At 43.0% G+C, this 13254-nt stretch overlaps 1 protein-coding gene across 1 annotated transcript in view; it reads right to left on the minus strand.

The window, feature by feature from the left end:
- Window positions 1-13254, minus strand: part of RNF10 (ring finger protein 10) — a 132779-nt gene that overhangs the window by 19957 nt on the left and 99568 nt on the right. Inside the window, 1 exon segment of the mRNA XM_030219861.1 lies at window positions 8854-8982. Within this exon segment, the coding sequence (XP_030075721.1) occupies window positions 8854-8982 (129 nt within the window).

Below are 13254 nucleotides of genomic sequence, written 5' to 3' on the forward strand. Positions count from 1 at the left end.
TTGCCCCAAAAGGACAGTAACTAGACATGACTGATGCTCTATCCGCTGCCCAATGCCGCAACCAGAGTTGCTGACATGCTGTGACAGCCAAAGACATACTGTGGGCTGTAACCCGTAACATGTCATAAATAGTATCCACTAAATAGTCCAACACCACTTCCAGCAGGGGCTACTCCTCCACTCCACTCTGTTATGGCACCCATCTTTTATTGCCACTTCAGCATACTTTTTCAAATGAACAAGCTGTACACTGTTGCTTGAAGGCCAAAGAGGCCATTCCAATGGGCTCATGTCAGTGAACCTTCAAACTTCCTATCCTGTAGGTCTTTTAGGGCAATGCCCCCTTCCACCAGCAAGACTAACAGGTAGAGGCAAGCCATGGCTCTTCAGACTCTCAGCCCTGTATCCGGCGAGACCCATTCTGTTGTAATCAGGTTTTGAATGTCTGGATGCGTCGGGAAGGCCTTAGAAGGAACTCTAAGCCCCTTCGTGATTTACAAAGATGGAACTCCTGATGACAAAGCAGAAGGCTCCTCAGTAGAAAGCACTGCCAGTGCTTCAGAAATAAGAGTACTGAGCTCCATTTTATGAAACAACCTCAGTACTTTCAGATCATCCCCCTCCTCTAATGGCTCCTTCAATGATAGCTCCTCTGAGTAGACCAAGGCCGTATCAGATAAGAAGGAAGAAGAAGAGAGCTTCATCTTCCCACTCCTGGAAGTCTAAATGAGATCTCTTAAGAACCAGTGGGGTGAGAAACTGATGCATCTTGCAGCAACTCTGTCCCTGTTTCAGTAATTAGGCCTGGTTTAATAGCAATATAATCTCCAGAGAAAAAAAAAGATCCCAATGCAGCTGAATGTTCTGTCGTGTCCTAAGGCTGTAAAATGGCGGCTGTGCTCCATGTATGATCAGCCAGAGACTGCTCCTCACTGCCAGTTGGTTCCCCCAAAATGGCGCCCGTTCCCATGCTCTCCTGCATCAAACTGTGTACTGGCCCTGGGAGAGCCTGAGGACCCCGGAATACTCGCATGCTCAGCCAAAAATGAAGATGTGCTGCCACCAACTGTTTCCTCCGTGTCCCACAGGATTCTCACCTTGCACGCTTTGCAATACCCTGACATCAGCCAGCAGGTTCTACAGTGGGAACACCACTTAAGCGGTGAATCAGGATCCCACCCCTGCACCAAGCAGAACTTGCAGCTCTCCAAGCAGTTCAGAGTCCAATTTTATTTGGACTTACCACTGCCAACTGTTTACCCCAAGCTCACACACTACAAATTTTACCACAGGTGAGAAAGGCTCAGGACTGATACGACTCTCCAGCAAATAGGGGACAGGTGAAGGGAAGGGAGAGAAGAAGTAAATTCGCAGGGCATTAGAGACAGGGATCTGAAGACCTCCAGATATGACTCTGCAGACTCAAGCCACCCTCAAAGCTCAACTGGGGACCAGATGACCAGGAGCAAATCACTCAATCAAAGGCTGAAAAGTGTGTCCATCCACCTGCTGGAGATAGAAAATACTGATGAGCTGGATTGGATGCCACAAGATGCCTCAGCTTACTTTTCAGTTCTCTATCTCCACCTGCTGATTGATGGGCACAACTATCCCACAAGGTTCTGGAATAGCGGGAAGCTACATAATGGAAAAACAATTGTGAAAAACAAAGATTGAGAATTAGAAACTGGCTAAACTGCTTTGTACAGAAATACAACTTGTACAGTATTCAAAACAAGGGCAGAAGCATTCTATAAATCCAGACAAATGTGATACACAGGCTTTCTGATTCCTGCTGGAAGAGGTCACATGTTATGGATAGTCTGGTACCTGATGTGCATAGAGAGAAATCTATACTTTCCCCTGTGCTGCTCTGAAATCTTGCCAAGCCTCAAAAGCACTGCAAATTTCCAGTACCACAACAAGAGGCTCAGTGTTGTTAACCCAAGCCATATCCACTCTCCAAACCATTATCAAGCCCACTCAAGACTGCAAACATGGAGTATCTCTGACAGCCTTCTACCCCTCCAAGATGAACCCTCAGCATCACTCTGCAGTTACTGCAGCAGCCAATCTTTCTTTCCCAGGCCTATAAATATACCCCCTCCTAGGATAAGGAACAGGATGAGACTGAATGTGCTATAATGCAGAGTACTTGAGATGGCACTGGAAAGGAGATGCAGCACTTCCAGCTTTTCCTACATAGGTACGCAGCTTTGGAATGCATTACCACTGGATTTGAAAAAAATGCGTGACAATCAATTTTCAGAAATCACTGAAGACCTACCTCTTCAACAGAGCTTACCATAACGTTCCATCATATGAACTCTAAAACATTACCGCTTTATCTGTTATTCCGATAATGATCTCTTTATACTTTATGCTTTACTCCATTATGTTACCCATGTTCTTATGTAATTACTAATTGTATCTTTTATTCTGGTATGGCGATAGCCATGGCGGAACAATGTAAGCCACACTGAGCCTGCAAATGGGTGGGAAAATGTGGGATACAAATGCAACAAACACTTCCAAGTTGAGCCCATTAAATTGATATACATCTCAGTAGATGGAGGAATAATGTTTAGAGGCTGATGAGCAAAAAGGAAAAGTCAGGTTCCTACCTGCCATTTTTCTTTCCTTGAGCCTCTCCAGGCCATTCCCGACAAGTGGGTATGTGCTTTCATACCAGCAGATGGAGACTGAGAACTATTGACTGACATCTCCAATAAGGTCCTGTGCCATCCTGAGCCAGTCAGTATTTCCCAGTTACCAGCAAATGGTAGGTGAATACCTGTGCAGCCCTGCTCTGGTTAGGGCTTGATTGGGTATACCGATTTTGTCCCATAATTAAAAAAAAAAAAACACAACACATTTAGCATTAAGGTGGTCTAGAGTTTGGTTAACACAGATATGCTAGCAGATTTTGAGGGCTTGATCAGTCTGGGTCTCTGTGTCTCACAGATACACACTCCGAAATTTCAAGTTCCTCCCCTCCTTTCCCTCGGCCCTCCACCCAGAATTGTGCCTGCGCATTGACCCCCTTCCCCCATGTGCTGGGAGAGGTTCCTAGAGTGTCTTCCCAGGGGAAGATTTAAACAACCAACAGGAAACAAGGGGGAGGGGGAGCACAATTCCAGACTCTTCAGAGGGCATGTGGGGTCAACCTACTCAAGCGGTGGGAGCACTTTTGCTGGGTACCGTAAGGGACCATACACTGAAGCACATGGCTGTCCCCTCAGAAAAAGAGGCATCACTTTGCTTCTTGTGGCATACAGTGCATAGTTTTACTGGTCAATGATCTCTGCTGCATATATGGAGCCTGGACGTGGGGCAGAGGTGGCTCTGGGGACTGCCTGTGGTAGTGCTAAGGCAGTACAGGTTGTCCCAGATGCACAGCATGCTGAGGCTGTCCCAAGGAGCTCAGGGGATTCACTGCAGGTAAGAAGATCTGCCATTTTGGAGGTGCTCTTCTTAATGCAGAATCTGTTAGATGATACCCCAGCGGTCACTCTAAGAACTGGTGGCGAGAGGGACCCCCCTTTTTCCTCCTCCAGCATTTGTATTACTCCTAAAAAGCTTTCTCTTTTACCTTAACCCATTAGTGCCCAATTTTCCCATAATAAGCCATATGGGAACAAATTGTCATGGGAACGTTGGGCACTAATGGGTTAAGAAGGTGTTGCCCATTGCTTCTCAGCTGGAGCCCTTGAGCACCCAGGGAGCAGAGGGGCCCCTCAGGAGTCAAAAAGCTGAATTTGTCTTGCAGGCAGGACCTACAGGAGCTGGATTCTGTGGATTCTATGACTCCCTTAGATGAGATGGCAGAGAAAGGATTCTTTTGGCAAAGGACCTTCACAAAAAAGGTTCAGAAGTTCTTCTAGAAGAGGACCCGTCTGTGGTCCATATCTTCCAGAGACTGGAACTTCCTGGTTTGATCACTCAGGTCTTGCAGGTTCTCAGTTTGTCTGATAAGCAAACCCCTGTACCTACAAAAGGGATCTGGAAGTCACTTAGAATCTTAAGACAGTTGGAGCCAGGTGGCAGTCCCCTGATGCTGCTCCTAGGATTGGCAGTGCTATATACCCAACTTGACAGGGATGGACTGGAGAGATAAGGAATCAAAGATGCTAAATATTTCTCCTTGAATTCAATAAGGTTGGGCCAGGGCCAGAATTAGGACCAAGAAAATTGCAATTCAGGAATGGGAGAAGGCCAAACCTCACAATTTTCAGAAGACTGTGTTTGTGAGATGCTAGTTAAACTAGAAGTAGATAAAGCAACAGGACCAGACAAGAAACTTTTGGGGGAGCTTAGAAAGTTTGTGAGGCTTAGCTGACCTTTTCAGTGCTTCTGTACAGTGAGGAGTGGATTCAGAAACGAGACATAGTTGAACTACAAGCCAGTTAAATCAAACCTCAATGGTAAGAAATTAATGGAATTATAAGAACAAAGGCAAAACCATTATTTGGGAATTTGGATGCCATTGGATTTAGAAACCCTTTATCAACTGAACTACGGGCCTCTGCTTAAAGCTACTAGAGACGATTTAAATAAATGGAAGGCAGGGTGGTTGTAATGGTGGGGGAGGATTGCTGCTATCAAAATGAATGTACTACCCAGGCTGCTGTTTCTATTTCAGACGTTGCCAATCCAAGTCCCCAAAAGGGAGATACTAAAAATACAATCAGAATTAGGGAGATTCATATGGGAGGGACGCCCGACGAGAATATCCCGAAAAATCATGTGGAAAGAGGTGGAACAAGGAGGTAGGGCCCTGCCCAACGTGCTTTGGTATTATTGGGCAGCACAATTAAAACAGATCGGAGAATGGAGCAGGGTGGACTTATCCCCAGTTACAAGACTAGAGCAGATTTTTGTACAGGAGGGAAAGCTCGACGGGCTATTATGGGCTTCCATTCCAGAGAATAATTACAAGAAAATGACATTAAATCCTTTTGTCTCCCATTTAATGGAGCTCTGGGGAGTCCTGAAAGGGAGAGTTAGGGGCTCTCAGAAGAGTTCAACATTTGCTTGGATTACCCAGGAGCCTGGGTTTCCAGTGGGAGGAGAGAGCACAGTGTTTAAGACATGGGCTCAGAAAGGGTTGATTCGATTTAGAGAAATGATAGGAGACAGGGCTATTAAGAAATTTGGAGAGCTCCAGTCTGAATATGAGCTTCCTGGGACGGATCATTTTGCTTACCTTCAGGTTAAGCATTACTTAACCAAAGAGAATTGGGTAAAAGAAAATTCATTGGAAAGGGAAAGATTTGAGAATTTGTGGGGGGAGATAAACTGTGGAGGGAAGGGGATCTCCAGACTGTATGGGTATTTGCGAGGTCAGGATCTGGAGAAATTACCATATATGAAGGCGTGGGAACAGGATTTAGGTGGGGTAATTCAGTATCACTGAATGAAAAAGAATTTGCTTGGAGGTTAAAAAGACCTCTATTTGCGTGCTAATAAAAGAAAATGCTTATAAGATTCTAAGCAGGTGATACTATACCCCGGACAGGTTGAAAGCTATGTATCCAGAAGCCTCTGATAAATGCTGGAGATGTGAACAGACAATCGGCACATTCTACCATATATGGTGGGAGTGTGAGCCATTGCAGAAATTTTGGGGCGAGGTGGCCAATTTACTTACCAAGGCCTTGGGAGTGTTATTTCTGTGTGACCCTATATGGTGCTTATTGGGATGGGGGAATGGAAAAGGAAAGAAATGGCAATGTAGAATTAAGAGGATGGGTCCGGCAGTGGCAAAAACAATCATTGCTGCGAATTGGAAGCGGAAAAAGGGTCCATCTATCCAGAATTGGATACTGAAACTTAAAGCGGTATCCTCACTGGAAAAATTAACAGACCGCTGCAGGGGAAAGTTAAACCAAGCAGCAGAAGAATGGATGCATCTGAATGAAATCTTAGAACACACTTCTTGAATCTGGGCTGGGAAAACCAGAGAAGAAGAGCGGGAGGGGGTGGGTGGGTAGAAGGGTAGGAGGAAGGGAGGGCTAAAATGGAAAAACTTTATTGTGATGGAAGTTTGTCCATTGTTCATACTTATGTTAATGGAATTTATGGTTGGAAAAAGACATTTTGAATGTTGGTTGGTTGTATTATTTGACCAATAAAAACTATAAATTAAAAAAAAAAAAAAAAGAACAAAGGCAAAGTGGAGTGGCCTAGTGGTTAGAGCACTGGTCTTGCAATCCAGAGGTGGCTGGTTCAAATCCCACTGTTGCTCCTTGTGATCTTGGGCAAGTCACTTAACCCTCCATTGCCTCAGGTACAAACTTAGATTGTGAGCCCTCCTGGGACAGAGCAATATCCAGAGTACCTGAATGTAACTCACCTTGATCTACTACTGAAAAAAAGGTGTGAGCAAAATCTAAATAAATAAATAAAATAAAGGATAATGTAGTTTCTGAAATCAGTGACTTACAAGATCTGAGGCATCAGTTTTACCCTCTTGTCCAGTAAAAAAATAATTGTTTGATTCCTATGTTGGAGTATTAAATTAGGATAACGAGGTGCAATGTACTTGAGATTTCTTCAAAGGCCTTTGATATTCTACATATGCAACTAATAAGCTGAGTACCCTTAAAAAAGGCCTTAAAATGCAGGAATGTGGAGTCTGTACAGCAAACTTTCGATGCATGCTTTCTGGTCATGTTCAAAAGTTCATTATGTTTGGGGACAGGTAAGGAGATTCCTGTCTTGGATGCTGGAACAGAATATACAGGGGACTGTAGAACAATTTTTTACTTGATAAGCCTGCAGCCTATCGATCTCTGTCTAGAAACGCTATCTTCTTATGCCGTAAACTAAGCCTGGTGGCCTGGAAAGTTATTTTACAGTACTGGACAATTCTGGATCCTCCGGCATTTTGACATTGGAGGAACTAGGATCACCTTATGGTGACCTGGGAGGCTAAGGAGGTGAGGAGACTTGGAGGTCCCCCAAGCGTACGCAGAGTTTTGTGTTGCTTTGGAACCTTTACTTACAAATTTTAAGTCCTCGGGGGCGGTCTCATTATTAATAATTTATAGATGACAAATGCACCATTTTCACTATTGATTTACATAGTTCAGCTTCTACAGGAGTAAGGGGGGTTGTTGTTTTTTTGTTTTTGTTAGGGGGGGTGTTAGGATTTAAGTCTGGTACTTCGCTTTAACGTAAGTAGTATTATTTTGAGTGGAGTGGAGTAGGGATGAGATACCATCTAAAGCGAAATTAAAAGTTGATTAGATGATTTAACTTGTTTGTTATACATGTTGCTAATTCTTACACTGTTTGGGATCTTACGTTGTTTGTATCTTAAACAAATGCTATCAATTTATGCATTGTTGAAGCAAGAAGGGTTGGGGTGGGGGGGAGGGAGGGAGAAAATGTTTGGTCCAGGAGAGGGAGCTTACCTTTTGTAACACAAACACACAGATATGCTGTTGTCAATTGTTTCCATATCTTTTAATAAAAATTGTTTAAATATAAATACAAGAAAATATTGGAATCATCTTTTTGTTTTTATGCCCCTCAATTTTGGCTCTCCTTATCCATGGTTCTTAGAAACTCTTCTGGTTATCTTCAATTTCGCAAAAATAAGACTTAAGCGCTCTGTCTTAAATTTTTATTTTACATTAATTTTTTCATATTTTCTTTGTTTGTTACCTTTCTTTCTTTTAATCTGTTGTAAACCACTTTTCAAGTGGGAGTTGGCGGGATACAAGAAATATATCACATCACAAAAAAAACCCAGTGTAAATATATTACTTTGCAAACATAGGTAAAAGTGTCACACCAATAAATATGTCTGAATTTAGTGGCCAAACAGCTTCCGTCCCATCAACTCCCAATATATTAAGGTTATAAGGAAAATCCCTACCTCTAAGCCCTCAGGGGTGTCCAAGTGCAGTGGAGGAATTTTACCTCCCCCTGCGGGACTGAATATTAAGTGCTGCTATAGCCAGCATTAGTATTCAATTCACTGCATCACAGTGGTTGGTCCTTAAGTGATCCTTACTTTAAAAGCTAATTTTCATGCCATTAGTTTACTGAATTAGGAGGTTTTTTTAAGTGCATGTAAAACTGTGCGCTGGTTTTCAATGTATATTCTTACTACAAGATTATATTGGCCTATCAGCACTTAAACAAGTATCTACTGTATCTGAATATAACTCTAAACTGGATTAAAAATAAAATCCATGGGGTTCTTATTTTGTATCATTTAAGGTAGCAGGATTCCTACCTTAAGTCAAGTCACAGTGAGTCCAGCAGCGATATTCTGTGGCACACACTATCTAATTAGTGCCTGTGCAGTCTGGGTGCAGAGCAGAGGTAGAGTTGAAATTACCTGTGCACCACCAATACTCAGTGCCAGTGCCAGATACCTAACCGGGCAAATAAGACCGCTGTGTGTACAGTTCTAACTAGCCTGGATAGCTATTTGGTACTAGCACTGAATATCAAGAGTACTCAAATAACTGCTGGGAGCCACCCAAGATTCGGATATTTAGTGCTGGTACCCAGATATGGGTCAGCACCGTATATCCAGGTCTAATTCACCTGTGGCAGCCAGCATTTTCTGCCCTCTGTGGACTGAACATTGCCTAGTACAGAACTTTTTCTCAATAGAAATGGAAATAGTCATGAAGCTTCCCAGTGGTGGTGGAGAAAAGGGAGTATCAGAATTCAAAGCAAATGTGGGACAAGTACAGAGGACCTCCAAAAAACCAATAGAAAAGTTAAGCAGCTTATGTAGATAGGCTGAGGGGTCATACAGAATGACTGACTGCAGATAAAGACTATTTCAAATCCATTGCATAAGTCTCCTTATAAGTAACAAAGACATACCGGTTTGAGATGCGCTGCTACCAGAAGGAATTGGTGAGGCATGAGTAAGCAACAGTGCTGTATCAGGCTGACAGGAACTGAATGCAGGGAACTGCTGCAGGTTTTCTAGAGCAATGTGAACCTCAGGATCTAAAAAGAACAAAAATAAGAGAAAAGGAACAGAGAATGGGATTTGATACATTGCCTTCCTGTGGTTACAATCAAAGTGGTTTACATATTCAGAAATGGAAGATTTGCATCTGTAGGGAAAGGTGCTGCTAGCAAGAACCAATGAACAGGGGGCTGGTTCAGTGGCCCTGGCTTAGTTCAGCTCCTTCACACCCTGCTGGCCAAGGCCACTTTCCTATGGAAGAATAGCAGCAGTGGTGATACCTACTGGCCAGACTTAAAAGATTATTATTACAGGGTTCCAGAAAGAGCCCTGGTGTATGAGCCCCAGTCAAGAGCCATCATATTAGTGACAGGCCTATGCAAACTGAGAAAAGAAAGGGGGAGACAAAAATCACTATGTATTCACAAATATTGGTACAGTACCATAAGACTTCACAGGCCAGCTCTCATTGGGCTTAAACCCAAAAGACCTAGAGGAAACATCTGGGCCTGAAAAAGTTAAAGACAGAGACCTAACTTGGAGACAGAATATTCTGCAGTGATTGCAGGCAGGGTCAACTGGGCAAACTGATGGGCTAGAAATGGAGAAATTTAGCCTTACCTGTTATTTGCCCTTCTTTAAAGTCCTGCTAATCTGAGGATGTTAATTCAGTAAGAAGTTTTCTCAGAGATGGTCACAAATAACTATAAAACTTCTTACTGAATTAAAACCTAATTTTTTTTCTGGTGACTTCAGCCACCTTTTCTCAGAGATGGTCACAAATAACTATAAAAGGTGGCTGAAGTCACCAGAAAAAAAATTAGGTTTTAATTAATTCTATTAGAGCAAACAATTGTAACCCTATCCTTTTAATTTTAAATTTTTTTTCACATAAAACGTTATAGAAGTTATAAGCAGACTGCTTATGGACCTATGACAAGAAAAAAAAAAATCAGTCACTCAACATTTTGAATTGCTAATGTAGTCACTTTTTTGTACTGGATTTAGTGTTTGCCCTTAATGTTTGAAAGAATGGTCAGTTTACTTTTTTTTTTTTTTTTTTTAGTCAGAACCCCCTTGGCTCTGAGGGAAAGAGAAGGGCAAGAAATCTCTTATTTTTTTTTTCTGGCTCAGTTATACTGGACTTGTGATACTGTGTGGGATCCAAACATAGGGTAATGTCAGTAAACCACTGTTTTGGGGGTTTGAATCTCCATCTGCTAATATTGAAGAATAAACCCAAATATGTGGGCTGGGCTGGTGGAACTCAATGAAAGGAAGTTAGCTGGTAAGAACATTACTTTATTTATTCTTCCACCAGATCAGTCAAGACAAATGGGATGCACCCAAGCAACCTCTAAAACTGTGAGGGGAAATAGTCAGGCTTGCTATCAACACCCACTCCAAAGGCAGAGTCTTCCTCATCTGAAGGAAAAATTTGGACTTGCCTGCTAAGTTTCTTTCCTTAACCAGACCAGTCCAGAGAGTATGGGTTTTGCCCGTCAGCTCACAGATGGCGACACAGACCTAAAAGTTATGAGCTATGCCCTATTACAGGCACCATGTAGCCAGAGCACAGTAGTATTCCTGTAGACCAAAAAATGAATGCCTCTACCTTAAGCTTATATCCAGAGAAGAGAATTCAGTATTCCAAAGAAGGAAACACATCCTTTGGGAATACCCAAAGAGTCTTTGGCTGAACCCAAACAGAACTGAAAAGAAAGAGCCTGGAAAGGCTCCCCTCTTCCAACATGGTGGGCCTCTGGACTGATCTGGTTGGACTCAAGAAAATTAGCAGGTAAGACCAAATTTTTCTTTCCTTTTTGTCTTAATCAGACCAGAACGTGAGATGTAACAAAGCACGTATACAAGAAATCGGAGATTTCAAGATTAAAACCAGCATAAAGCATAGTTCCTGACGAAGCAGTTTGAGAGTGAAACGGAGGCCCCCTCAAACTTCAAAGACTACATGCTGGGTCCTGATTGCTTGACCATAAGTGCTTCTTCAAATAAAGTTTCTTTCAAGCACATTCAGTTTAGCAGCACCTTGCCACTGCCAATCTAGTGCTTCAAAAGCACAAGTAAGAGTTTTTGCCCTATGATAGAAACTAAACACTGTATACAACGTTACAAACTTAGTAACAGTGTTTTAAACCTAAGACCGAGTGTCACAGGTTTCTGAGGGCTTTTCTCTCTATCAGGTTTCTGAGGGCTTTTCTCTCTATCAAAAAATATAATTGCACATGAGCTACTGTGAATGTTTTAGAGCTAGAGCTTGTATTTTCTTGTATTAGTTTACCAGTGCTCTAGCTATTACTGCAGATGTAACAAAGCACCCCTTAAGCCAGGTGAGGAGAAATTAGGTTTTACCTGAAAATTCTTTTTCCATTAGTCTTTCACACTATTCCAGAACCTGTGGGATAGCTGTGTCCATCAACCAGCAGGTGGAGATAGAGAACTGAAAACTGAGCCAAGACATCTCTCTTCGCATCCAGCCCAGCTCCTCAGTATTTTTGTAGACAAGCAATAGGATAAGACTCAGAATAAATACAACCGCCTTAAACAACTCGCTCACCTAACAGTAACCAGACAAGCAAACACATATGGACCTCTCTCATCTCAATTTATAGAGAATAAGAGATATGCAGGAAGCACCATGCAAGGTACAGTCCTTATCAGATTCGTTACATAGCACTGACTTGTTCTGTCTTTTTATATTTTGTATGTGATTTGTTCCCCGCTTAGACTTTTATAGATATAGCGGGTTATAAAGTTTTATTATTATCTCCAAAACATCAGGCAAGCCTCTGGGATAGTGGGAAGGACTAGTGGAAAGAAAATTATCAGAACACCTAATTTCTCCTTCAATTATGTAACATAGTAGATGACGGCAGAAAAAGACCTGCACGGTCCATCCAGTCTGCCCAACAAGATAAACTCATATGTGCTACTTTTTGTGTATACCCTACCTTGATTTGTACCTGTCCTCTTCAGGGCACAGACCGTACAAGTCTACCCAGCACTATCCCCGCCTCCCAACCACCAGCCCTGCCTCCCACCACCGGTTCTGGCACAGACCGTATAAGTCTGCCCAGCACTATCCCCGCCTCCAAACCACCAGCCCCGCCTCCCACCACCAGCTCTGCCACCCAATGTTTGTTTCACTCTGGTTTACCCTGCCTGACTCTGCGTAACTCACAATGGAGCTACAAAATATTTTGTCTCTGCATCTGAGGCTGCTTAATTTGTGGAGGGACTGGAGGTTTCCTATAAAGATTGAAGGTACGACGCATCAGGTCTTCAAGAACCTTACATTTGTTGGACTATTTTGAACCTAGGATGTTGAGGCTATTTCAGTTTGTGGGTTGGTTGTATCTTTTTGGGTTCTTTGCATGATTTGTTAAGGCTCTGTACTGTGATGCCTGACTGGTGGATTGCATTTACTACCTGGAGTGTATCATCTGCTCTATTCTTTGCTGATAGCCCACCATTCAGCGCTACGTTTCTCCCCAGATGATCCACCGTGGAACCTGTGTTCCTTCCTTAGATGAAGGACTTGCAGGGGCTCCCCTAAATTCACCAAATGGCCTGCCCTAGCTGATGCCTTTCTGTGGCAGGATGTGCAGTATCCCTGCGTTGGACATTTCCAGAACCTTTGAGCCCCAAAACTGGCTTCTAAGCACACTACATCTATCCTGTAGTGCTTGGCAAAGGTATGCAGCATTGACTGTATTGCCCAGGATGTTCCTGTACACTTCGTAGAAAGAGCCTGCAAGGCCCGAGGAGCCTGCTACTCTGAAAGCAAATAAGCTGACGCAATAGTTTCCATTAGCCATCTAGCAATTGTGGGCTTGGAAGCCATAAGGCCAAGCCTCTGTTTTCCAAAAAAGCATCAATCTGTCTGATTTGTGAAACTCATTTGTGACTTCCAGATATCTAATGAGGACTCTATGCACATTGAGAAGTTTCAAGGAAGAATACTAAGCCTCTTCATCCTCTGAGATTTGGTTAATTTTAATCTAAATCCCAAAACGTGCCCACGTTGCACGACATGCATCATAGCTGGTAACGAAGACTGAGGCTCTGACAAGGTCAAAAGCAAGTCTGTGGCAAAGACGAGAACCTTGATGATCGTGCCCTGAACCTCCAGCTCACACACCCCTGCTGACACAGTAGGGGCTCCAAAGACAGAAGGAATAGTAATGGGGAAAGCGGGCACCCCTACCTAGTCCCACACTGAATAGGAAACGATTCCATGCTGATCCCATTGACCAGCAAGATTATACTGGGACCGGAATACAGAGTAAAAA

Source organism: Microcaecilia unicolor, chromosome 11, assembly GCF_901765095.1.
Source record: "Microcaecilia unicolor chromosome 11, aMicUni1.1, whole genome shotgun sequence".
Lineage (NCBI taxonomy): Eukaryota > Metazoa > Chordata > Amphibia > Gymnophiona > Siphonopidae > Microcaecilia > Microcaecilia unicolor.